This window comes from Panthera onca, chromosome B1, assembly GCF_046562875.1.
Source record: "Panthera onca isolate mPanOnc1 chromosome B1, mPanOnc1 haplotype 2, whole genome shotgun sequence".
NCBI lineage: Eukaryota > Metazoa > Chordata > Mammalia > Carnivora > Felidae > Panthera > Panthera onca.
This window is the reverse complement of record NC_138342.1, coordinates 148,766,606-148,794,111: the sequence shown is the minus strand read 5'-3', so window position 1 is coordinate 148,794,111 and position 27,506 is coordinate 148,766,606. Positions and strand designations below refer to the sequence as shown.

General features: G+C 36.8%; 1 protein-coding gene across 1 annotated transcript in view; it reads right to left on the bottom strand.

Annotated features, from left to right (window-relative positions):
* GALNTL6 (polypeptide N-acetylgalactosaminyltransferase like 6) overlaps positions 1-27,506 on the bottom strand; it is a 1,203,008-nt gene that overhangs the window by 768,095 nt on the left and 407,407 nt on the right. Inside the window, exon 4 of the mRNA XM_078445606.2 lies at positions 1,231-1,339. Within this exon, the coding sequence (XP_078301732.2) occupies positions 1,231-1,339 (109 nt within the window). The remainder of the gene's footprint in view (positions 1-1,230; positions 1,340-27,506) is intronic.

Genomic DNA, 27,506 nt, shown 5'->3' with positions numbered 1-27,506 from the left:
AATATCTGCTCAATAAATTGAAGTTTCAGTTGATTAAATTATGTGAGCATCTCCAAAAATTTTCAGCATCCTGGGGTTAGAAAAAGGAACAGATGGTTGGATTAATACAGGGCTTATTGAGAAAATAGAAGGAAAAGATAAGAGAGCTGGAAAAGTGAGGATACTGGAAGGAACCATTCATGGCGTCATGGCCAAGTGGGGAGACAATGAAAGCTGGAAGAGCTTGGTTCTCTGACTAATAGAGAACAGTCTTGGGATGAACAGCTTTAATGAAGTTGAGAGGAGAGAGGAGCTTTATTTGGAGAAAAGGAATGGAAGAAGAAAATGAAAGAAGGCTATAATTAGATCAACCACAACCGATCCAGAGCAAAAACATTTCACAGTCTGCACAATTTCATAACTATTTAAATACTCACACTCCAGTTTGCCTGATGGGATGATCTATGAGAAAGGTTAACCAGGAGGACCTCATACTGCGCTTGGTCATAGTTTTGCTGCCGATTTGACTTGGAATGCAATGTCTCAATGCTGCTCAGATGTCTCAGTCCTACCAAACAAAGGCTTCTCTAGTTCTATGACATCCTCAGTATGAAAAAAAACAGAGCTTCTCTGGTTGAGTGAAAGCATATGGACTTCATACCATATGTTACTCATGTTCATTTGATTTCTAATTATATACCTTTCTGAATCCATGTTTCCAACAACCTAATTTTGCTGTCCTTCTACAAAGACTTATTTTCTCTGGTTACTTTTTCCAAGAACTAAAATGTTTTCTCTATCTCTATCTAGTTCATATGATCTACCAACTTGCTGTTCCCCTGCCAAGGTCTAGAACTGTGGTACCCCTTCAATATTGTGCACTGTTAGACATACATCAGCCCTAACAAGCAAAACAAGCTCAAGACAGATGTCAACCAACCAAGTCAAGTATCACTGATAAATCTTAAGATATCTTCAGAAATTACTAGAAAGCAGTCTGGAAATATGAAATATTATAGATTTCTAAAACTTATGTAACCTCTTCTTCAGCTGATATTGTAAAGGCTGTTCATTATTTGTTTTCTCTCGGAAATGTGAAATTGTTTTAATTCTGTTCAGCATTGACCTCCAACACCCCCATGAGACATACCTTACTGTACGCAGAAGAGATGCTAATTCAAGACTCTTTAAGTGACAAATGAGACACTGCAGTAAGTAAAGTAGCACTTTGGCTTACACTGAACTTCATACCTGAGCGCATAGCCTCTTTCTGAATGCTTTCATAGTCATGCCAGTCCTTTCTTCTCAAACCATCTGTCCATGCATAGAATTGCCCATCTCCCAGGCCCAGTGGAAATGTCTGTGGAAAAGGAAAGTATTCAGAGCATAAAAAGGAGGCACTTCCTTTTGCATGGTAGGTAAATACAGCCGAGCACATAATAGGCAATCAAAGAATATTTGTTGAATAAGTGAATCTTCTGAGTATACTGAAAAGAAAGCTATTGCTAGTGACAAGGTTAATATACATTTTAAAATCCTTTTCCAGCTTTAAAAATGAGAGTATGTATCATCCACAACCCCTATCACTTCCTATTTTATTTCATCCGGAGACACTAATAACTCTGTGTATCATTTCCTCTGAGCATAAGACTAGTAATGGTATTAAATGGAATTAATTTTGTTTGTGATTTGTACAGTTTCATTCATTTTGATCAAGTATTTTTGTTTTTTTTTTTAATTTTTTTTAACGTTTATTTATTTTTGAGACAGGGAGAGACAGCATGAACGGGGGAGGGTCAGAGAGAGAGGGAGACACGGAATCTGAAACAGGCTCCAGGCTCTGAGCTGTCAGCACAGAGCCTGATGCGGGGCTCGAACTCACAGCCCGCAAGATCATGACCTGAGCCGAAGTCGGACGCTTAACCGACTGAGCCACCCAGGCACCCCTGATCAAGTATTTTTGAATGGCCTTATTAGCCACTAGGAGCCAGACATGATGCTAAAAACTCTTTGTACAGAAGATTGCTTAATCTTTATGATAATCTTTCGCTGTAAACCTGCATTTTTCTGCCAATTAAAGTAATGCCCGGAGAACTAAAATAACTTGAATTAAACCACAGTAGTAAAGTCAGGACTTGGCCCAGTCTCTTCAGACCAAAATTGTGGTCTTAACAACTATTAATACTGTCTCTCATCTAAATTTCTGCTAAAGTATGATACATGGTTATACTTTTTGTTGAAATTATCACTTACTCAACAACTATAGTCACAACATATGTTTTTTGCTTTGGTAAAACCCAATATGTTCCAATGTCAACTTGAAAATTATATTTGTGTACAGTGCTGAAACTACTTCTTTTTTGGTGTTTATTTTTGGTAACAAGAAACAAATGTTTTGAATGAAATTTATTTTCACAATCTTAATACTCAACTTAATGTAAAATAAATGTTTTCATGTTTACATACCATTTTTTCTTTTACTTGGTTTACTTTTTGAAATAAATAATACATCTATAGAATGGAGAGAAAAAAATTTCAAGTTTCAGTTTATATAAAATAAAAGATGAATAATTTCAGTGAGGACATCTTATTATAAGAGACTTTCCAAAGCAAATAAAATGTCTATTTCTTAGTTTGAAACAGTATAACTTATAACTACTGTACTTATGAAAAATTATCTCAGTTCATCTTTATAGGTTCTAAAGGGTACACTTGTTTGAAAATGGAGCTTCACATTAAAAAAGTCCTTAAAATCAGAAGAAAGATTTGCCAAGTGAGATGACTATCATCTACATATTTAAACCAATTTGTTACAAGAGTGATGATTTCAAGAAAATGAAAATAAAGAGGAATAAACATATAAGGATGATGATGAGTTTATGTAAAATATTAAGGATAATAAGGATAAATTGTAAAAGGGGGTGACAAGAAAGAAAAGTTATGGAAAAATTAATAGAAAAGAACATAAAAATGGAAGAAAATAGGAAAAAACAATTTTGGAAAAAAAAATTCAGGTTTATAATAGCAAACATTAGAAAAAAAAGTCATGCATTTTTCCTAATTGATATTGATTTCATAATTGGAAATTTTACCAAAACTCAGCTAGGAATCAGAACTTTTAAATAATCAAATAACTTTAAAATACAAAACTCATGTGTTATCTCAAACTTTCATTTACAATAACAAATATTGAACAGTAACGAAAATCTCTTACAGTGATTTAGAAAATACCAATTTATAAACAACACTTTTGGATTAAAACAGATAATTTTAAAATCAGTTTGGGCATAAAGCATAGAGATATTCTTGTGTAAACTCTAAATATGCAAAACTCTCTCTGGTTACCTATTGGTTCACAAACGGGTCCTGAACATGGAGGACAAGGAGAGACAAAGGAAAGAGGCAGCCCACTCCAGTTTGTTAGCAGACAGAGGTACTAAGCAAGGGAACTTACATACAAGGCTTGTCTTGGGCGCCAAAAGACAAATAAGTCCTTGCTCAAGTTCACCAGAATTTTCAGTTTATATAGAGGCCTTAACTGGGCTTAGTTACATACACAGTCCAATAGTATAAACAACACCTTATTCTCTCAAGGCTATTTATTAAAACAGCTCTTAGTGTGGGACTAGTAGGTAGAATGTACATTCCAAGGACAAGGGAGGGGTGAGGTGCTTCGATTGCCCAGGTCCCCTTTTCTAGTCAGCCAGTGGTCATGTCCTCATGTTGACCTCCTCCAACACTTCACCCATCTTGACCAGCTCTTACAATCTAACACATTCCCCCTCTTCTCCAATGTGCCAAATGCAGTCAGCAAGAGTTTTATTACCATGGAAGTAGCTCATTTGGTGGGTATCTGGCTGCATTTGAGGCAGAGGTCACAGTGACAATATGGGCACATACAAGTAAAAACACAGGTTATGATAATGATTTCCAAAATAAGTAACATTTTTTTTTTTTTCCCACTAAGAGCCCCATGATCACAACCATTGATTTACTAAGTCCTCCAGGCTGGGGGTTAGATTACTCTGGATGTTTACTTGTATCTTCATGTGATTTAATAAAGATAGGTTAGCAGACTCATCAGGTGTAAACACACAATATTGTGTTTGGATAATGACACAGGCACTTCCTTGAAAGGCAGTAATAATGTCCAAGTCCATACTATTTTGGAGGACAGTTTCCTTTAAGGCTTGCTGGGTGAGGTTGGTAAGAACTATGTGTGCTACAATGTCCTTCAGGCCAATGGAGGAAACAAAGAGGGGAGTCAAATGACTATACCACTGGAAAACAGAACATGCCTACCTGGCCTTGGAAAAAGAGAGGTTGGAAGCTTTTAGGAACTTGACTTGTTGTTTTCATAGTCCATTATTCTTTTCTACCAACCCTGCTGTTTTGGGGTTATAAAGGGAAATAAATATTTAATGCTGTGTTCTTTTACTCAGTCTTGCACATCACAACCTTTGAAATGTAATTTTCAATCACTATCTACTCAATGAAGGCATCCATCCATGATACTCAGATTCTCTAATCTTCTAATAGTGGTAGCCTGGTCTGCACAGAGTAGGAAGCTAGGGTTAAGGGAGAGGCAGTGTCCACACAAACTAAGGTATATTTAGAAACCTCACTTGGAAGGAGGAGGCCAATATAGTCTACTTGCTAATATCTCACTGTTCGGGAATGATTTTGTTTGGGAAGTCTGCCCCAGACCCCTTTGGCAGTTGCCTTGGGCATTATTTAGTACATACAGAACATGCTGTTACTGCATTAAACAAGTCACTTATTCAAAGGCCAATACATCGTCTTTGGCAATATACCATCCCACCCAGGCACTATGGTGGTCGCTCTTTCTATGCAACCAATCTGCTGTATCTACTGAAGAATCAGTTTACGGCTCATACCTAAGCTAGGGAATCAACTTGTTGATTGCCAGGGAGTGTCAGGACCTGTATGAACCAGACTTGGAAGACAGTGAGGTCTGCCTCAGGCTGTTGCAGGTAAACCCAAATGTGTTTCCACATATCCTGACCCCTCAAGGCACATTCACAATCATTCACCTCTCAGCTTCCCATTGCCCATGCTAAAGGGTTAATCCTTTTAGAACTACCCAACTGTCAGTGCAAAGGGTTAAAGGCCAACCCTCATAAGTGATTCTCAGCCAAACTGCTGTGAGTTTGGCCTACTGGCTACTATAGTTCATTTCTGTGTCCATCCAGATGGTGTCAGTGTTTGGCTGAATAGCAGCTGCAATCTCTGTCGACAGATTGCCTTGACTAGACCAATCACTGGGAATTTCCCTTGTTTCCTCTCTACTGGTACTAGAGGCCAACAGAGGAATAGGGGCAGGAACATTTGGAGAATCTACATCCTCTTCATAGCCTAGTACCATCTGCATTCCTAGAGAGAGTGGGCTGGTGGACAAGGTCTCCTCTGCTGTAAAAAGGCATGCCACTTAGTCAAAGTGGGAGTTTGAGCCAAGGTATAAGTGGGTCAATTAAACATATTCTCAACCCATCCTTTGATAGGAGGAAAGTTCTTACCACAATGTGTTATTCCTTTGTGAGAGGCTCTATCTGGAGGGATGCTGCTAGGAGCTATTGAGCTGGGGTGGATGGGAGGGGGATATATCAGGCTTCTATTCCTTTCCAGAGCTATGGCAAAAATCCTAGGGCACTGTCTCTTTCTGTTGTCTCTGCCACAGTGTCCAACTCACACCTTCTAGAGTCACAGATACATCTAACTCAAATTGCAGCCCTGCTTGGGAGATGCCCAGAGCTTTAATTTGCTTCACTAGTAGTTTTGCTTTCTTAAAGGGAGCTTGTTGCTCTGATGCCCAGTCCTACATATGCCCTTTATTTACCAGGCAGTTAAGAGATGGAGAAACTGGGCCAGGTGGGGAATAAATACCTTCCCAAACTGTCAAATCCCTACAAAGGCTTGTACTTCTTTCATGTTTTTAGGGATTGGATACCCTTTTCAATCACACCTTCTGGGACAACATACATTAAATCTAACCAGATGACTCCCAGAAACTTTATGGTGGTGGCTGGGCCCTGAATTTTCTGTGGGTTCACTGCCTATTTTCCCCCTTGCAGATGTTCCAACAAAATCTGCAGAGTATCCAGCTATAGAGGGAAGTCTGTACTTGTTAACATTATATCATCAATGTAATGCGCCCATTTCACTGATGTGAAAAAGGAGAACAAGAACAGAGCTTGAGCTGCCATCCCACGATATACTGTGGGTCTGTGCTGGTAGTAGCCTTGAGGAAGCACTTGAAACGTCCACTATCGCCCTTCCCACATGAAGGCAAATTGATCTTGTGATTCAACAGCCAGGTGTATACTGGAAAGAAAACATTGCTAAGTCCAGTACTGCATGATACACTCCTAGGACTGTGGCCAAAGTATCTAAGATGTGTCAATGTTGGGCACAGCCACATGGATTGGGAGCACTACCTTATTCAGTTCTCAGTAGTCCATGGTCATCAGCAATGAGCTGTTTAGCTTTTTTATTGGCCTTATCAGGCTGTTGAAAGCACTGTGGACAGGGCATAAAACAGCCACTTGGTACAATGCCTGTATAGTTTCTCTTATTTACTTATGTCCCCCAGGCAATTTATGTTGTTTGACATTTACCAATTTTCATGTGGATTGGTAGACTTACTGGTTCCCAGTTGGTGTTTTCCCTCAGCATCGGTCTGATTGCTCTAACTCAGAGGTAGAATTCACCCATAAAGGTTTTTGTGGAGTTTGACCTTATAAGATATCAATATGTTCCCTGGTAGAAGAGAGAGAAAAAAAATCTCATATCCTCAGGGCAGGGAAGTAGGTGAAGGGTAGGGAAAGCCCAATTTGCAGTGTCAAAGGGATCTTCCTGACTGCAACCACTTGCCTTCCACGACCACTCAGGGGACTAAAAAACTTCTGAGGGTTACTATGTATGAGAAAATATTCATCTCAGTATTAACCAGACCCATCACCTTTTGTTTCTGGGGGACCCATGAATAGCACACTCAACATGAGGCTACGGATGGCCTCCAACAGCCCTTGCCTGGAAGTTGTCTTGGCCTGAATCCTACACCTGGGGGATGGGGGCCACCACTCCAAATAAAAGTGTATCCCCAAGACCTCTGCTGGAGCTGGTGGAACATCAGGGGTAGTAGGTGCAAGTGGGGGCAGATCTGACTGTTGTTTATGTTTTAAGACTTTCCACAGACTGCCCAACAGTGTTGGGTTGCTGTTATGTATTTTCAGGTGGAAGTCCCAGCAGCAATGAGGTCAAACCACATTTGTTTCTGGGTTATTCTCATCAAATATTTTATAGCTAACTAACCAGGATAGCTTTTTGGGTTTCATGTTCCCTCTCTGTCTCCAGGTCTTTCTCACAGTATTCCTGGGATTTGTCAGTTTCCCCCGATGAGTAACGGATTGCCCAATGTCATAAATGTCTTGTCCCAGGACTAGGCTCAGCATGGATATCAGTATTACATACCAAATGCTGGCAGTGGACTGGAGAATCTTGGCTTTGATTCTTGCAATGAATTTGGCCTGATTGGGGCCGACCCCATTCTTAACTCCCTAAGCGTTTGCTCTACCTCCTCTATGCCTCTATAGACTCCAGTTTCAGGGTCTCATGTGCGCAGGGAGATTGTCTCATTGGATGAAGCCTCCCTGCAGGCTAGAAAATCCAACCTATAAAGGAGTGAGCCCCTTAAACTGCCCTGAGAGCACCATGTGGACACTGCCAGAGGGTAGGGTGTGCAGTGATGTTTTGCTCATTTTCTCTGGTCAGAGAAATGCTATGTACCTCCCCCCTCCCCCCAGCCACACTAACCATATGTGGATACTTTCCCTTTTGCTAGACCTTGGCAACTGTATCAATAAGCTCAATGGGAGTATATTCTCTCATCAAGAACATTTTCTTAATTGGGGGCAGCCCCACTAGATGGGGTTGCTGTTGCTGTGCCTTTGCTTTCATCTGGATTACATACAGGTCAGACACATGGGGCATTTCATCCGTTTTACTGTCAATCATGACATTAGCCTCTTCTTTGCCCTCTTCCTTTCCCAAGGAAGTCCACTTCCTAGAATCCCAAGCAGGCTTTGTCAGAAGCCCTTGCTTTAATCCATGCAGTTCAGGCCCTCCTAGCTTTGTAAAATGTCACACTAAGTCCTCCGACTTATTATCCTGCTCTCCCAACTTGCCCTCCAGGCCAAAGCTAGGAGAGTTGTGGGCACTGCACGTCCTTCAAGATCCTTCATATCTTCTTCCAAATCTCTAACTCCCAATGGGCATCGGTGGCCACTGAACTGTCATGGCAGAGAATAGCTCACTGCAGCAGCCACTCTTCTTTCTGTCATATTGTTCTACAAGCAGTTCCTCAAACAATCACATCAGATGAGCCAGTATTTTCGGGCATCCCTGTGCTTGCACAGTGGTCCAAAGCATCTAAAACACAGGCCACACCTCCTCACATAGTGGTCTATAGCCAATGCACAATTTTCCCTGCAACTGCCTCCTTCCCAAAGATCACTTATTGGGTCTCCTAGCTGGCTTGCCAATTCGCCGCATACACAGAAGGCAGAAAAGGATTGAAGGAAGACGTGAGCCCCTCCAGATTGGTAGGGGGTGTGTTTAATATGCAAGGAACTTATGTAGGAGGCTCATCTTGTGTGCTGCAAGACATGTAGGTCTCTTTACCCCACCACCAAATCTTAAAAGTTTATATGGATGCCTTAACTAGGTTCAATTCAGGATATATTCAGTCCAAATGGTCTAAACAACACTTACTCTCTTAAGGCTATGCCCTTTAAACAGCTCCTAGCGTGGGGTTGGTTCTAGAAGGACAAGGGATAGGTGAGGATCCTCCAATTGCAATGATCCAGCTTGAGGGTCAACCAGTGGTCATGTCCTCTCTATGACCCCCTCCAATCTTACCAGGGACATTTTGTTTCTCTTGTTTTGATTCATTTGATATAAGAATTTTTAGCAACTTGTAATACAAAGCCAATTGAACAAAAGAGTTAATCGTTGCTTTCTGCAGAAACTCTATGAAAATGACAGTAAAGCATCAGATGAAGCAAGAAAGCAGCTAGTTGAATTGACGCACTTTTTGTAAATGGCTAAAAATTACTGGAAAGGAAACACTTTTTAATGCCACTGAATTTTGAAATTACTTAAAATTGGAGGCAATTTAAAATTGGAGGTATTTATGAGGGTGAGGTTAAAGGTCACAAAAAAATGACTGACATTTACATCGGGCAATTAGACTCTCCTGGGTTCTCTTCCCAATTCCAACAACAAAGTGATTCCTGGGGCCCATCCACTATGCTCCCCACCCATACAGTAGTGGATTTTGAATGTGAGAAGTATGTTTTCAGGCTACTAGAAGTCATTGAAAACCAGGATGCCAAGCAGTAGTGAAAATCAAGGTTCCTTATAAGTCTGTATACCAAGCATTGTTAACCAAAGCATTCTGCTTCTACTTGGCTCCCAGAAAGCTGCCGTCCACTTTAACTCTGGAAATTGGAAACAGATATGGACACTGCTTCCAGGTATAGACACAGGCTTGTATGGGGAAGTCCTTCTCAACCCACAGATCTTTGTAGTAGTATTTTCACTACTTCACTTATGGCTATGAGCAGGTAGTCAAGGATTAACAACATTTGGGAGAACTTTGGACATAAAAATGGAGGCCAAAATAAGTAAAAGATATAACAAACTTGAAGGAAAGAGGCAATGTAAGGCTCAGAAAAATAATCCTCCAACCTAAAAATGTAATTCCATTCCCTCAGAGAGCTTTAAGGAAAAGTTCCTTCATAGAAACAGAAATTTAAAAAAAAAAAGCATTCAGAGAATTAAAAAAAAAAGAGCTCTTAGAAAGTAAAAATGGGATAGCAAGCATAGGATAATTAAAAAAGAGTTTGGAAAATTAAGGCCAAAGGAACCCTACTCAGATTAAAAAAAAAAAAAGACACAAGAGAGCCAGAAGCAAAGAAGGAAGGAAGATAGCAAAATGGCAGCAAGCCTAGAGATCATCCAGCCCTGAATGTGCAAGGGAGTTGGAAAGTAGCCCTTGAAACGTTCTGAAAAAATACACACACACAAAAACATCAAATAGACAAACTTACTTTTTGGCTATTTTTAAAAATGTATTGAAAGGAGAGTTATAATTCTTCTGAAGAGGGTGGAGTAAATTACTGAGATGCATAAAAAATCTAAGCAAATGAAAACTGGGACAATTAATAAGGCTCGAAGGAAAAAAGACAATGTACAAGAAAGAAAGTTCAATCATAGCATATTATTTGATTCAGATATGAATACTCTTACCTAAATATTGGCTTAACTAAAACTTGTCTTATAACTATACCAGGGGTTAAGGACAAGGGTGAAGACAGTTAAATACACATTTTATGTAATAGGAAAACAACATATAAAAGCAAAATGAAAGAAAAATCAAGTATCAGTAATACACACATGCTATCTACAAATATGGATGCATATAACAGAATAAAGATAAAAGATAGACATTGTTGCCCTGGGTTTTAAGAAATTACAGGTAGAGGGAAACGGGCTAGGGTATAGCTGGTTACCATCATAGGCTTTATATTAAGATTACATTTTAAAATTATTTGCAAATATTACTTTATGTACAAAAATAAATCTCAAAGTTTTTTTACACATTCTTGATAGTTATCAGTACTCCAGCAAGGTATATTAGCATCATGAGAATATTTTTTGATGGTAGAGGAATCAGGTTAAAGCAGATCATCTGAAACGGTGCTTTAATAAAGGCTATCCAAGGATTTGCTACACTAATACCTCTTCTTATCTGTATCAGTGTTACTGACAGACCAGCAGCATCAGCATCACCTGGGAACTTGTTAGAACTACAATTCCCTGGTCCCAACTCATGCCTGTTAAATCAGAAACTTTGAGAGGAGACACAGAAATCTATGTTTTAACAAGTTCTCTAGGTGATTATAAGGCTTACTAAAGTTTGAGAACCACTAACTCATATGAATAGGAAAGTGATACAATTATCACATTAAGAAAACATGTCAGACTTAGTCACAAATCATGTGCCACAAACTCTTGAAGAATCTTTTTTTTTCTTTCTTTTTCTTTTCAGGGCTGATAACCAATATAAAGATTAACTGTGTTTGCGTCCTTTTCACCTGCTAGAAAGGTAGGTGAATAAACCTAAATCAGCCCCGGTACATTTGTATAAAACTACCTTGGTTCTGACAGCTTAGCCATCCAGTAAATGACCCATCAGTGTTCCGACCTTTCCTTTCACATGAGCAATCTCCAGCGCTCAGATCCATTTGCTTCTCTCCCGGGTTATATCATGTGTCCTCTCTATGACTACAGTAGTACAGATCCATTATCTATGACCTTGTAAAATAAATATAACGAGGATCGTACCTTCATGAGACGTATATTTCAGACCCATCATTCAGTCAGCCATTTATTTGTGAGCACCTTTTGTTTTTCACCTTGTAGACTTTTTATTCATTGCAATGTCACTACACTACAAATAATTAACTTGAAAATATTACCAGGGATGGAAGAGACAGAATCCATTAGGTAGAAACCATATGTAATAGAGCTGAATCCTGGAGACTACTGAAAGATAATATACTTGAGAATGGGTCATGAGAAAAAGTTTCCAAGAGTAAAACATGATTCGTAGGCAATGTGTTTACCAGATATAGCAAACTCAAGCACTTTCTGGGGTTAGAAATGTGGCACAAATGGGTGAAAAAGTAGGGTGTGCCACTCTAAGAACTGATGGATTTTTCGGCTAACTACTATATTTAACTACTGAATAATCTTAAAACATGTCTCAGATGAGACCCAGATGAATAAAGTCTGCAAAACCCAGGTGAATAAAGTATCTCACCCTTTACCTCTAGAGTAATTTTACTTATAACTATAGATAGTGATGATATTGAAAATAGACACATCTGTAAATCACTATGATGAAAAGATTGTTTATATCCTAAAACCTATCTTATGTTTTATAAATCAACAAACAATAGACTTTCATTTTCACAACGAATCATAAACCTACCACTATACCTGTTCCTTAGAAGACAATATGATGTAGTAGAAGTACTCTGGATCCAGAGCCAGAAGGCATCAATTAAAATATGGTTTCAAACTATAAACAGAAAATCTACATTTCATTTAGGTCCTTCAGTTATGAAATATGTGAATTCATATATGAAATTAGGATAATAAAAATAACACCTACCTTACCCACCTTAAAAAGTTTTTAAAGTAGTAAATCAGATAAAGTATATGAAAGCCCTTGGCTTATCAAAAAATGACATAGAAATGCCAGTTATTTTTGCCATCTAGGCTCTTTTTTATAGATATCTGAGTTATTTCTATCGCCCTTCAAAAGTTATAACACAGTTGCAGGGAAAAAACTTATATACATTATACAAATACTAAATTAGGTGAGCCAAACTCTATGACAGTAGGTGTTAATAGCACATAGAGATGGGTGTGAAATCGTATATTTGGTGTGATTAAGTTTCTAAGCCGCCTAGAAGACGTTCTAAACTAATAGAACACTACCAAAAGAGCAATATCACAGATGGTATGGATGGGAAAAGGAGATAAGGAACATTTATTCTTATACAAGTTTATTCTTATGTGAGCCAGATTATGAACTGGAGTGCAGAAGTATTAAGGTCACATAATTAAGTCTTAAAGATCACATAACTAATAAGTGCTAAACTAGAATATGAGCTGTCTGCTTTTAAATCTTATGAATTACAAAAAAATAAATAAGCATGGAGACTTTTTATGACTCTCTCATTATTCATTTATTCAAACTTTATTGTATAAGGTCATTTAAAAATGTTAGCAAATAAAACTAGAGAGATAAAGTGAAGACCAAAAAATAATCACACCACGCACTGGGCCATAACAAGTCATTAAAGGCTCTCAAAGTGAAGGGTAATACAATAAAATGTTTTGTAAAGGTTAGTTTTGTTGTTGCTCTAACATCTTTTTCCTTCCTGAGTTGAACCCACTTATAGAACATTCAATGGGCCTAGAATCATCTACAGAGAAGGTTCTGCATTTTTATATACTCACAAAACATATTGATAAGTTAGTGTCAGAACATAAAATTATATTTTTTTAGTGGACAGAAGTCTTGTTCTTCACATTCTGTATAAATTCTCAGGTTTGATGTCAACATAATTCTAAGATACCAACAACATAAAATAAAATAAACCTTGAACTGTTATCAGTCACTGAAACCTCTGGTCTTCCTCTTGACTTTGTAAACATGATGTCTGAAGCAGAGTTGAGAACTCAAATGTTTGAAGCAGGAAGGGGGGTGTACTGAGTTCGGCTCCTATTTTTAGATCTCAAAATTTTTCAACAGAATCTGGAAATCTGAGTTCCTATATAAAATATCTTAATTTTAATAAACAAATTCAAATATTTGAAAAATACATTGTGAAGGATTATGTCGTCAAATGTCTAGGCTGTGGTTACCATTCCCAAACCGAAGGCCAGGCTTTGGCCACAATCTTAATCTTGACCTTACTCATTGCCTTAGAAACTGATGGCATTATCTTTCATCTGGTGTGATATTGGCTGTGATTGCCAAGACCTTGAGCATATTAACCTATCCTCTGTATCTGTATTAGTATCTCAACTCCTGAGAGCACAGGATGATTTACTATGTATCATTTTAATGAAACTCATATAGTCACTCTACAAGGTGTCTGTGTAGATCATTATAAATAAAGACAAACACTGAGGCAAGATTGGTGAGGAGATCTGCAAAAGTGAAAATGTCAGGGAAAGAGTAAGTCCTGGTCAACGGTAACTAAATAGTGGTCTGGTTTTTATTTTGAGCATAAAAAAGACAAAACAATCGAGTGGCTTGATGCTCAGCATCCCAGATAAGACCATTTCTTCCTGATGCTAAAGTTACATTGATCACACAATTTACAGAATGAAATTGTGTCATAGAGTAATAGTCACTTTTATTACATATATGTCTGTATGGAATTTATCTGCAAAGAAATAAAAAAAGGATACTATCATACTCATGTTATAATAGCATCAACATTTTATTTTAAATAACTACATTCATGTAACAAAAGGAACATACAATTTGGTAGTTCTACTGACATCTGCTCCCTGCTCCAATCTCTCTGAAACAAGTTTTTAATGAGATTTTCATTCTTCGGTCAGTGGGAAGATCTACACATTTTTCTTTGCAAAGGCAAAGGTCACAGACCCTCACTTTATGATTTCTTGGGGCTGTTTGTGAAGAATTTCTGAAGATGCCTCCTTATTTAGATCGGACACATGTCTGGGTTGCTGAAAAAGATAGAAAAAAAAAACATTGTGTTTTAGCTTTTTTCCCCTATACTGTTACTTCATAAATTCCATTAACATTCCGACCAGAATTAATTGTCAGTAAACTGAAGTTTCTGTTAGCAACCAGAGAGATCAGTAGCAAACTATTCTCCTATGAATACAGGACAACACTGTTAAGAGTTTATTTTAGTTAAAGAAGATTAACTGCTTGGTAAAAGCCTCCCTGTAATCAAACAGGGGTAAGAACTCAGCAGTAGCCATAATCCAGCTCACATACTATATTTCTGTTTAAGCATATGAGGTAGAATAGTTGCGTTAGCGACCCTCAAAATTACTGTAATTTTTACTTTTCCCATCACAACAGAAATATGTTAACTCAGCAGGAAAGCCCTCCTTATCCCTGATTGCTATGCAGCAGCGTACCTCGGAGAAATATTCAGGAGATCAGCATCTTACAAAAATGACAAATTTTCTGAGATTTTTTTCCCATCTCAAAGTATTCTCTTTGTGATTCCTAAGGGGAAAGATAAAAACAATAAAGAAAACTTAGTATAGAAGTGGACACCATTTCTGTGAAAATTTAAAAGCAAAGAAAGATCATGTCAAAAAAAAAAAACATATTATATTAACCTTCAAGAATCACCTGGCCCCCTGGTGAAGGAGAATCCATACACTTGGCAGTTTTCTGGGGGTATAAAGCCTGGGTTTCATGACCCCCTGAACTTTTCTTCAGAAGGACATCATATGGTGCCTCTAGATAGATTTCCACCCTATCAATTCTTCAAGGAAAAAACATAGCATCCTCAGTTGTTCTCCAGAATCAATATTATCTTAAACTGTGACTCTATTTTCTTATTAATCTGAGCTCACTGTGCTATGTCTAAAGGGAAACATATAACACAGAAAGATGAAATGAGGATTAGAGAGAAAAAGCGAAGATCTTTTGTCATGATAAGTATGATAGTGACAAGAAACCAAAATAGTGTCAATTCTTTCTCCAAGTTTTATGTCACCCGGGTGCTTTTATGTAAGTACTAACAAAATAAACACCATCAGAGCACCATGCCCAGAATTACAACTGAGGATACAGAATTAGTTCATAATTAAGAAATGATTAGGCTATAGCATGACTCAGTCATCTATTTCAAACTCCTAAAATGTCTCTGTATAAACATATGGTGAATTCAGGTATTATTATCATTTTCATAATAATTAAAGTCATCAATGCATCAAACCATATGCATGCAAACGTAGCTAAGACCTCAGCATTACCTTCAGTGAGGTCTTTTCTACTTTTAGTATTGTTGGAATTTGAAAAGCCTTTCACAGTGACAATTTAAAATTTTTATCTGAAATATTATTTGCCCTAAATGGTGAAGGCAATTGTAATATGCAAACTTCATGCTTGAAAGGCTCAAATATGTTTTTTGGTCTGTCTTAATAGCTGAGTTGATGTTTTAAGTTAATTCAATCTTCAGGAAAATTTAGTAAAAAGGTAACACATCATTGTGCAACCAAAAATATAACAAATTTATTTTCAGTTGTATCATAATCTAACAAGTAAATTATATAAAATGGATCATTGGTAAATCACATTTATTGCTTAGAGATAGTAGAGGATATTTTTCCATGTTCCCCTTCCACTGTCAATATTTTAATACTAGTATAATTTTATTCAATCTACCATTTAGCTGGTCAGTCAACAGGTATTTAGTGAATGCCTACTGTAACACTAGAATATAACTGTCAGCAGACAAAATTGTAGAGTTCAGAGACCTTATATTCTAGTAGGAGGAGGCATCCATTGAACCAATATTAATTGAACATCTACTACGTGCTTGGTACTGTTCTAGGTATTTGAGATTTATTAGCAACTAATGCAGAGAAAGCTTCAGGTTCTTGAGAAGCTTACATACTAGGAAGGTAACATTTTAAAAAATATAAACAAGTAACTTTATAATATCACTTCCAATGAAGTCTTTTATACTTTATTAATTTAAGTATTGTGGGGGGAAGGTAAGGGACAGAGATGAGTTGGAAGGTAAGGGACAGAGATGAGTTGAGTTTGGGACACTGAATTTAAGATGCCTAAAACCTAGAAAAAGGATGCTTGGTAATAGTTGAATTTACTGGTCAAAGGAACAATAATACTTTTCCCAATGGAAAATTTCACTGTAAAAATCATTAATCAAAGTATTTTATCTAAATATAAAGACCTGTTCTTATATGGGTGGGCAAATACCTTTTCACAGGAAATTGTCAATGCTTTTGAGTATCCAAACCGGGTTGCTTTTATAGTACTGGTTATGGAGACTAAGTATAATTTGTCTGCAGTGTTTGGGGGAAGAATGGAATCCCCACTTCTTTAAATACCAAAGCATAAAATGTCAGGACTTGACAAGTAGAAGAGAAAGCACTTAAAATCTAAATCTTAAAAGGGTCTTGGATCATGACTTTCACACCTAATTATTTCAAATACCAGCAAAGATGTTTTCCAAGCTCTTAATTTAGAGCATCCTATTCAACAAATTGTATACATGAAAGACAATAGATCATTGTGTTTTCCTGGTATCTACACTGTACTCTGAAAATAATTTACTTACGGGAAAGCAACTTTGATTGTTGAAGCCTACAGTCAAAAGTTTTTAAAAATTACAACTAAATTTGAAACACACTACTTTATAGGACACAGATAGGAGATTGGATAGCTTATTATTAAATGCAGAAAAAAAAGATTTATCTTCATTTAGTCATGGAACAAACAAAGCTTTGCATTATATTTATCATTTCATGTTAAGGGTGTCAAGTGTACAACAATGCAATTTATTCTACTTTACTGCCTTTGGTATTTTGAAAAGTACTAAGGAGACATTTCATATTAATAATAAGTATAGGTATCAGTGAGTAAGAATACAATAAAATATTTTACCTTTATAATCAGGATTTCTCTTTTATCTCTATGCTTTAAGAACAGATGGCCAAGACATACTCGTGTAATCGGAGATACTATTTCTGATTGCAAAGTGATCTAATCTAGAAATGTGACTTTGGCTAAACTCATTAGCATACATCTTTCTACCATCCCAAATATCTGAAATAGATAATTCCTGATTCTTTAGAGAGATAAAATAATTAGTTTTAAAAGCACAAATTTCAGTGTCTCACTCTCTTACTCCAAAAAATGGGAATAATAAAGCTTATCTCACACATTTGTAAGGTGAGGATAAGATTTACTTGGAAAATATCCATTATAGTCCTTAGCACACAGTAAACGTACATAAATACATGTATACTTAGTCAACTGATTGAGAATTTAACTATATTTTCAATTTTAATATAAAAATCATAGAGTTTTGGGCTAATATTTTATCAAATACAGTAAAACTTTTTATTTTGTGTAAAAATTAGTAACCTTATGTATCTAGGAAAATAGATCACTTCCATTTAAAGTTTTGAGTATTCTGGACTTCCTAAATGCTATGAACATTTTAGACCTTTAAAATTTCTCTAATAGTGGCGCCTGAGTGGCTCAGTTGGTTAAGCGTCCAACTTTGGCTCAGGTGATGATCTCACAGTTCGTGGGTTCGAGCCTCATGTCAAGGCTACTTTGGATTCTGTGTCTCCCTCTCTCTCTGCCCCTCTGCCTCTCACTCTGTCTCTCTCTCTCTCTCTCTCTCTCTGCCTCTAAAAATAAATACACCTTAAAATTTTTTGTTTTAATTTCTCTAATATAACTACTCTAAAAATGAATTATAAAAAATGAACATTAAGGATTTTTGGTTTCTACCTCAACCTATAAATAGTCTGAAAGTTGTCACCCTGTCCTTACTATAAGAATGAAGCTAAGCAAATCTTTCTTGGATCCACCAGAGAATTGAGGCTGCAAGGGAACCCATCACCCAGAAATCTAGAGAGACAGGCAAATAGAAAAAGCCACAGCCAAGATCTCTTTAGTTGGAGCAGAAGATACAGGGGCTATAAACAAGTAATAATTAGATAATTTTGATGAATTGATGAAATTAACTACAGAGTAGCATGAGAATCATAAATACTTGGACTTCAAGTCCCTGGCTTTAGGAATCCCCATCCTTTCCTAGGTTTTACCTCCAGGAGAGAAGGTACCAACCATGTCATTATGGTAAAAAGCTAAGAAAGACCCTCTAATAGTTGCTGGAAGAGAGGAAAAGCAACATCTGTAAAATGTGCCTAGAGTGTTTTCTGTAACAAATACCTACTCTCCAGGGAAAAAGAAAGACTACCAGAGACTTATTCACCTTGAGGAAAAGCCATTTCCCTCTGGATTCCAGTCTACTCTAATGTTCTTGTATCATGTAAGAGGAAGCTAAGAAAGCTTCATGAAGGTTATATTCCAGGGAAAGGCCCACTAAAAGACTGGGATTTAATTGTAAAGTTACAGGACATTTGCTTTCTCCCATCCCTTACTATGATGCCAACAGGGCTCACGTGTAAAAATTGTGGATGATAGCTGAAAGACAAAGGTTCTACCTAAACAGCAGTTTTCTTAGAGAAGCCCAAAACAGAGGGGAGACCAAAACAGGGAACCTAGAGGAAATTGAAGTTTCTGGCATATGCAGCTACAACAACATTAAATACAGTCCAATTCCTAGCCACACAAACACAAAACCTAATAGTAGAAACTTACTTTTATCTCAGGTACTATTATCTTATACATTATGTCAGCCTTTCAACAAAAAAATTAAAAGGTATGCTGAAAGGTTAAAGAAAAGCAGCTGTCTAAAGAGGCAAAGCAAGCATCAGAACCATTTTCAGATTTAACATAGATTTTTGAATTATCAGAAAGTGAATTTAAAATAACGAACATCTTAAGAGTTCTAATGGAAAAAGCAGACAATATGTCAGGACACATAGGAAATGTAAAATAAAGGTGGAAACTCTGGGAAAGAATCAAAGGGAAAAGCTAGAAATAAAAACATTAATAGAAGGTGCCTGGGGTTCAGTCGGTTAAGAGTTCGACCCTTGATTTTGGCTCAGGTCATGATCTCACAGTTTGTGAAGTCAAGCTCTGCACTGGCCTCTGCACTAACAGTGCAAAGCCTGATTGGGATTCTCTCTCTCCCTCTCTCTCTCTGCCCCTCCCCTGTTTGCACAGACACAAACACATACAGACACACAAACACACACACACATTCTCTCTCCCTCTCTCTGCCCCTCCCCCACTTGTGCACACACACACACACACACACACACACACACACACATTCTCTCTCTGCCCCTCCCCTATTGGCGCGCACACACACACACGTGCACACACACACACACACACACTCTCACTCTCTCTCTCTCAAAATAAATAAAAAAACATTAATAGAAATTAAGAATGTCTTTGAACCTCATGAATAGAATGGACATAGTCAAGAAAAGAATCAGTGGGCTTAAAGCTATATGGGGACTTCCACAACTGATATTCAAAGATGAAAATTAATGAGAAAAAAGAAAAATAAATAAAAATAAAATCTGAGAATTATGGGAGAAAAATATTTGCATTAATAATCACTGAGAATTTCCCAAAATTAATGTCAAATACCAAACAAAAGACCCAAGAAGCACAGAAAATACCAGGCAGGACAAATACCAAAAAACTCTATACCTACCCATCTCAGATTAAAATTTCAGAAAACTGAAGATAAAGAGAAAATCTTAAAACAAAACAAAACAAAACAAAAAACAGAGCAGGAGTGAGGGGTAAAAATTCTGTGCCCAAATCCAATGTATGTAGGTTTTTCCTTACACCATCGTGCAATTCTCCAACACCCGCTTGGGAGTCCTACAATTCAACTCAATTCCAATACTATCTGCCCAGAGATAGCACGGTTCCACTGGTTAAGGGTTCAGTCCTACACAAATGGCCCTCACTTCGGGTGTCAATTACAAGCCCAGGTGCTTCTGACCCACTGGCTATAAATCAGAGGTTCCTATACCCCCTCCTTGGGTTTGATTAATGCTAGAGTAGCTCACAGAACTCAGGAAACTCATTATATGTCTTCACATATATCATATCTGAATAACCAAATATATATTTCTTATAAATTGCAATATTACAAGGGAGTTTGGCATTATGTTACCTATAGAGGAACAGGGATATGACTTTTATTTTTTTTAAGTTTATATATTTTGAGAGAGAGAGAGAGGTTGTGCACATGCACAAGAACAGAGAAGGGGCAGGGAGAAAGGGAGAGTGAGAGAATCCCAAGCAGGCTCCGCACTGTCACTGCAGAGCCCAACACGGGGTTTGAACCCACAAACTGTGAGATCATGACCTGAGCCAAAATTAAGGTCTGATGCTTAACTGACTGAGCCATGCAGGAAACCCAGGGAACAAAAAGACTTTAGAGGACTTTTTGTCAGAAGCCATGGAAGCAAGAAGGAACTGGAGTAAAATACTAAAAAATATTAAAAGAAAAAAAAAAAAAACTAGCAACATATAATTCAATATCCAGTGAAATTATTTTTCAGAAATGTAGAAGAAATAATGACTTTTTCAGACAAACAACAGCTGAGGGGACTTCATTGCCAGGAGGTCTACCCAGCAAGAAATGTTAAAAGATGTTCTTCAAAGAGATGGAAAATGATATAGTGAAGAAACTCAAATTTACAAAAAGGAAGGAAGAACATCCGAGCAGTAATAAATTAGGGTAAATTTTTCCTTCACTTTTAATTGATGTAAAACATAATGGCTTGTTTAAAATATTAAGAGTAGTGTATCGGGTAAATACAGCATATGGATGTGAAACAAGTGACAGCCATATCATAAGAGAAAGGAAGGAAGCGTTGAGAACAGTTGAGAACAGTCTGTTGTAAGGATCCTGCGGTACTTACAAAGCAATATGTCATTGTTTGAAGGTGGAGGAAGATGAGTTAAAAATTAATAATGTAAACTCTAGGAAAACTAATAAAAAGTTTAAAGGAAGTAGAACCGACACCTGAGAGGAAATAAATAAAATTATATAAAATAATCGAAACTCCAGAAGGTAGAAAGAGAAAATTACCACAACAGATAGACAACAAACATGATAAACATATCAATAATCACTTCAAATATGAATAATCTGAATACACCAATTAAATGACAGATTGTGAGAGTGGGAAATCTCCATACCTTCCTATCAATTTTGCTGCACATCTAATACTACCCTAAAAGATAATGCATATAAATAAATAAATACTTGCCTATTTATTAGGCAAATAAGAATTAACAACAAATACCCACAATAATGGAGATAATTCAAAGGGACACAGGAACCAACTGAAACTGTTCCCAAATAGTCACAGCTAAAACAATTTGAACAGAAAGAAGATAGTATCAGATTATAACACAATGTATTCATTAAGTTTCCATGAGACCATACTGATATAAGTAAATTATTAAATAAGCAAATAAAGTTGAAAGAGACAAATATTCTGTGTAGAAGCAATATATTTATATAGATTTCCTACCCTCAAGTAGGTGGAACATACCTCTCAACTCCTTAAGTGTTAGCATAGTGACTTTGTTCCAAGGAGTACAGTATGAAGGGGGTGGGGTTAGAGGTAAGAATTTCATAGTTGGAGAAACCAGACAAATACACTTTTAGCTAGATGATCAAGGACAACACCAATATTGACAAGTCCTGGTGGCATTATGTACCCTTGATATGATGTCACAGACATGGCACTTTACCTCAAAGGGCCTTCCCCCAAAAATCCATAACTCCAGTCTAATTATGAGAAACACAGCAAACAGTCCTCAAAAGAGGGACATTTTACAAAATACCTAATCAGTATTTCTCAAAACTATCAAGGTCATCAATAATAAGAAGGCAAGTATGAGACAGTGTCACAAGAGGAGCCTTAGGAGACATGATGACTGTAATGTGGTACTCTAGGATGTATGCTGGGACAGAAAAAAAAGACATGAGGTAAGAATTTAATAAATTTTAATATAGTATTGACTTTAGTTAATAACAATATATCAGTATTGTTTCCCTAATTGTAATAAATGAATCCTGCTAGTGTTGTTAGTAATAAGAGAATCTGTTCTAAGGTTATGAGAACTCTGTGTACCTCTCTGCAACATTTCTGCAAGTCTAAAACTGTTACCAAAATAAAGTTTGATTTTAAAATAACCCTCAGTCCTTTCAGCATTAGTTTTGGAATTTTAACAATATTTATACTTTTTATATTATTACACATATCCATACAGCTGAAGTGCATACTTGTCTTTCCAATTCACAGCCCTGTTGTCAAAATGTCTCATTCTTTACTGTGATGTATACTGGCACAATTAATAACTGTGAAATGAATAATGGGAAAAGATGGCATTGGCTTTCTCTGTGTTGTACTACTTTGCATTTAGATGATGATAAACTATTCATTTTAATTATTTTTATTTACTTACTTTGTCTTGATACCATTTAACATTCTAATGTACCAAGGAACCTTTTTGCCAGCTTGACTGGGAAATAGAAATCCATTCAGCAAAATGAATTTGTGGAAGGGCAAATATAAATTTGAATAAAATGAAAATTAAACCAGCAAGCTCTAGCCTCTACTTATTAAATCTATGAATAAGTAAATGAAACAGTCTTGTTAATATAATTCCTTATTTTGATCCTGGTTATTATGCCCACATTAAAAGAGAGAAAGAAAGAGAGAAAGAGAGAGAGAGAAAAAAAAGTATGTTTATTTCATTGAGTTACAATTATGGTTATCTGTTAAAACATTGGAGGCTGATGTCAGTTTGTCTTTGTTTTTCCTCGTGTGTACGTAGTTATTATGATTCAATAAACTGTAGCATTAAAATAAATAAAGGCTGTTACTATTTTTTAAATGTCTGGTCTTTTAGAACTATTGCATACTTTTGACCAATGATTCTGGATTCTCCCTCTATAGAAAGACAGTTAGAATGCATAATTTTTCAAATGGAATCTCTTAAATTATATCACATTGATGCTTTTGAGAGGGTTCATTGTGATCTATCTCCCGGACTTACCTCTGTGAGAGATCATTGGGATCAAAATTTATCTTTGCAATTTTGTAACATGTAAGATTATGACATTATTTGTGAATTTTAAGCCATGTAATCGTATAGAAGAATGAAATCACTTTAACAACTTGACCATATTTTCTCCTTGGTAACTAGACATCCTTGTAATAGCTTTTTTTCTAGAATAGACAGGGGAACCAGGGGAAAAAAAAGAAAAGAAACAGAAAAACAAAGAACTCGAGAATTTCTGTAGTCTAATGTTTCTCGTGTATTTTCAGCAATTATTTATGCTTGAAAAATTGTTTCTTTGTATGTCTTCCTATAACTTTCACACAAAGCTAAAAAGAATAAATCCTTTCTTCTACATAACAGCCATCTAATTATTTGAAGTCAATGGTTCTTCAGGTTTTCATGCAGATATGATTACTAGAGACTTCATCATCCATGTCAATCTCCATCTATTAACACCCATTCTCAGCTGTGATGTCTAGGTAGTGTCTGACCCAACCAAGAAGAGGCAAATTTAACTCTTTTGTTCTGAAACCAATATTTCTGTCAAAGCAGTCACCAAATATACTCTCTGTTCCTACCTATGTTTTTTTTAATATATGATTATGTCTTATGGTCTTAGGGGTGAAATAACTCACAGAGTTTCATAGCTTTGTGAAGTATAAACAATATACCATCAAAATTCTCACTAATGTTCTTCAGAAAAATACCAAGTGGTGCAAATGTGACAAGGCCCCTCAGCAGGTTTGGCTCTGCTGAAATTCAGACATTTCTTGAGGATTATTTATATTTCTATGATATTTCCCACTGCATAATGAAATGAATTGTTTCCAGCTTCATAATGAAATGTTTTATTTAGTTATGCCTTAGAAACTCAGTATTTTTAGTTATACATTGGTTATATATCAATTTTTTTGCATTCCAAAATCCCAGTTCTGCTCTATAATTCTATGGTTTTACATTTAGAGCAATGATTGATTTACTAAACTAATTAAAAGTGGAAAGAAAGTAGAAAAAAATACAAAAGAATACTTTTCATAACCTTAAACTTACTGAGGAAAGAAAACAAGACAGTATTCTTTAAGGTAAGTCTCCAATGATAGCCCAACTTCCAGTATATACAGGTCAGGGGACCTACCCGTAGATCTCTTGAGTTCACTGCATAACATCCAAATGCTATTGATAAGAATTGCACAAAGAGCTAAAATATCATAATTCAACTAATTATAGCCTCCCCTTAACACTCAGTTTCCTTTAAGAATTGGAGAAGCCTCTAAACAAGCATAGGGTACAGGGAAACTTCTATAAATAATATAGAATGAATATATATTCTAAAGAGTGGATGTTAATACAAAGTACTGTGGTTTGGGAATAGTTCTAAGAAACTTAATGTGTATCACACACTTATAATGTGCCTGGCCCTATTTTAAGGCCTTACATTAACTAATGTAATTAATCTCTGAAAACCCCATTAGACGGAAGATAGTTACATCCTCTTTTTATCTGAGGAAACTGAGGCATATAAAATTTAATACGTCAGAAAGTTCAAGGTCACACACAGCTAGTAACACGCAGAGCGGGAGTCTTTATGTCCTTAGTCTGGCTCCAGACCTGGTATTAACAACCATACAAACAGCTTCTTGGAAAGAGGAGTTGTCTTGGCTGTGCGAAAGGTCAATTTAGGAAAGGGGAGCAAACGCTCACCCTCTTCAGAAAAGGCTGCCCAAACTGTGATTAAAAATTAACATTTCCAAACAGAACTTTGAAAGCTTCCTCTACTTGCTGGAATAAATTTCCGCTTGCTCTTTCAGCAAAGGGCACTACCGTCCACCCATCTCTTTCACTGTCTCTCCTGACAATGACAAAAGCATCCCCACTTGGTTCCCCAGGGTTCCCCATCGTCCTTCTATAATCCATTCTCCACAAATATCCAAGGTAGGCTTTTCAAAACATAACTCAAATCATGCATTATTCACTTAAGGCCATTTAGTGAATTAATTCACTGCCCTTAGATTGAAATCCAAAGTGCTCACCAAAACTTAGGAGACCCTGGCTGAGAGTAAGCAAACGATACACATTAAGTTTCTTAGGACTATTCCTAAACCAGAGTGTTTCCTATTATAACCCACTGTCATTTAGAATCCATATTCATTCTGTCTTACTTATAGAAGTTTTCCTATACCCTATGCTTGTTTAGAGTTTTCCTCAGTTCTTAAATGGGGACAAGCACTGTTTCAGGACTAAAAGATGACAGAGTGAAAACCAAGTTGATAAGAAGCTATAATTAGACCCTCTGCGACCCTATATGATTCCAAGCTTTTCCCACTGCCTGGCGTGCTCTTTTGGCAACTATTCATACAGCTGTCTTTTTTCTCATCATTCAGGTTGCACTTCAATTGTCACTTATTAAAAAATGCCTGCCTACTCCCAACCTTATCCAAAGTAGTCCCCTCTGTTACAATGCACCACGTCACTTCTATCACCTATCATTCTCTGAAATAGCTTATCTTACTCATATCGACAATGCCAGTACAAATTACTCATACAGTTATAAAGGAAAAATACATATGTATCCACTCATCCAGGACTGCTGAGAACATTCATTATAAGAGAATATGTTGTTTCATGAAACGCCTTAAGCATCTGGCTATTGTCTTTTCCTCACTGTGTCCCTCCTTCCATTATGTTCTGTGGTCTCCTACGATCTCCCTGCACCCACATCATTTGGGCAGTTTTTTTCTCAGATCATCACTGTTGACAAGCTGAAGAAATACAACTGTCCTTGTACTTCTGCTGAGACCCAGTGGGAACAGTTAAAGGACGCTTAAATGTTTTTTCATTAGATGTTCAGTTAAGGGGTGTCTGGGTGGCTCAGTTCATTAAGTGTCCAACTCTTGGTTTCAGCTCAGGTCATGATCTCACAGTCCCTGGGTGGGGCTCTGTGCTTACAGCGGGAGTCTGCTTGGGATTCTCTGTTTCCCTCTCTCTGGCCCTCCCCGAGTGTGCTGCCACCCCCACAACACACTGTCACTGTCTCTCTCAAAATGAATAAATTTAATAAAAAAATTTAAAAAGGATATTCAATTCAATGCTTTTTGTTTCTATAGTAAATCTCCAGATATTTTTTGTTTCCTTTTTTTGTTGTTGATTTTTTTTTTTTTTTTTTTTTGCTCTGGAAATACCAGTTACAGCCTTATACACATAAATGGGAAAGGAAAAACACATTTTTCTTCTGACAACTTCAATCCATTGAGGGTAGAGCTGGTGGAGGTACAAAAGCAGCAAGATGAAGCGCTGTGGACAGCTTCTGAGAAGAAGATGTGAAGATGTCTCTGGAACAGACTTCCAACTGAAGAACAAACGTCACAGACGCAGAGTAACTCCTTCGGTAACACTGCCTACTAAACCCTTCAGAGTGTACCTTTGAATTTGTGAGTGGGACTGGAAGTAGGGAGAGAGAAGAAACAAAAGATGAGCATCTTCCCTTTGTCACAAAGGTCCTGTGACCTAACTTCGATATCATCCATCTCACAATATGTGGATTAGCAAGATGTCAATCTGGAGCTAGGTCAGCCCTGGCCATCTTTTCAATTGCTCAAGCAGGTCCTAATAGGCCAAATAAGTGGACGGTGGCACAAGTTTCAGCTTAGGAAAAAACTCACCTTCATTTCCATAATCTATCTCACACCACAGCTAAAGTCTTCATCTGGAAACTTTTCTATGCTGTGTCTGCTATCGTGTAATTTTTCCCAATTAATTTTTTCACATCCTCGATTTTTTTTCACTGACTTTATTTTTTATGCATTCATTGATCTATGTATTGACAACGTATAATGGGTTATGTTTTATATTTGTTACTAAAGATGCAAAAATGAATATAATTTGTGAGTTTAAGGAGCTCAGTTCTAATGTTGGAAAAGGTATATAAGCTGGCAATGTCATACACCTAGAGGTTGTTAACTATATGATTTTGGTGTTAGCAAAAAATATATCTTGATTTTTAAGGAACTAAATATTAACATTTCCTTCAAAAATGGAGGTAAGTCATAAGCCATAGAATTAGGACTTCTGACTTTTTCATCAATAGAAATTACAAATATATTTCTCACCTTACAGCTATGTTGAAATATTGATTATCCCCTCTTCAAATTACAGT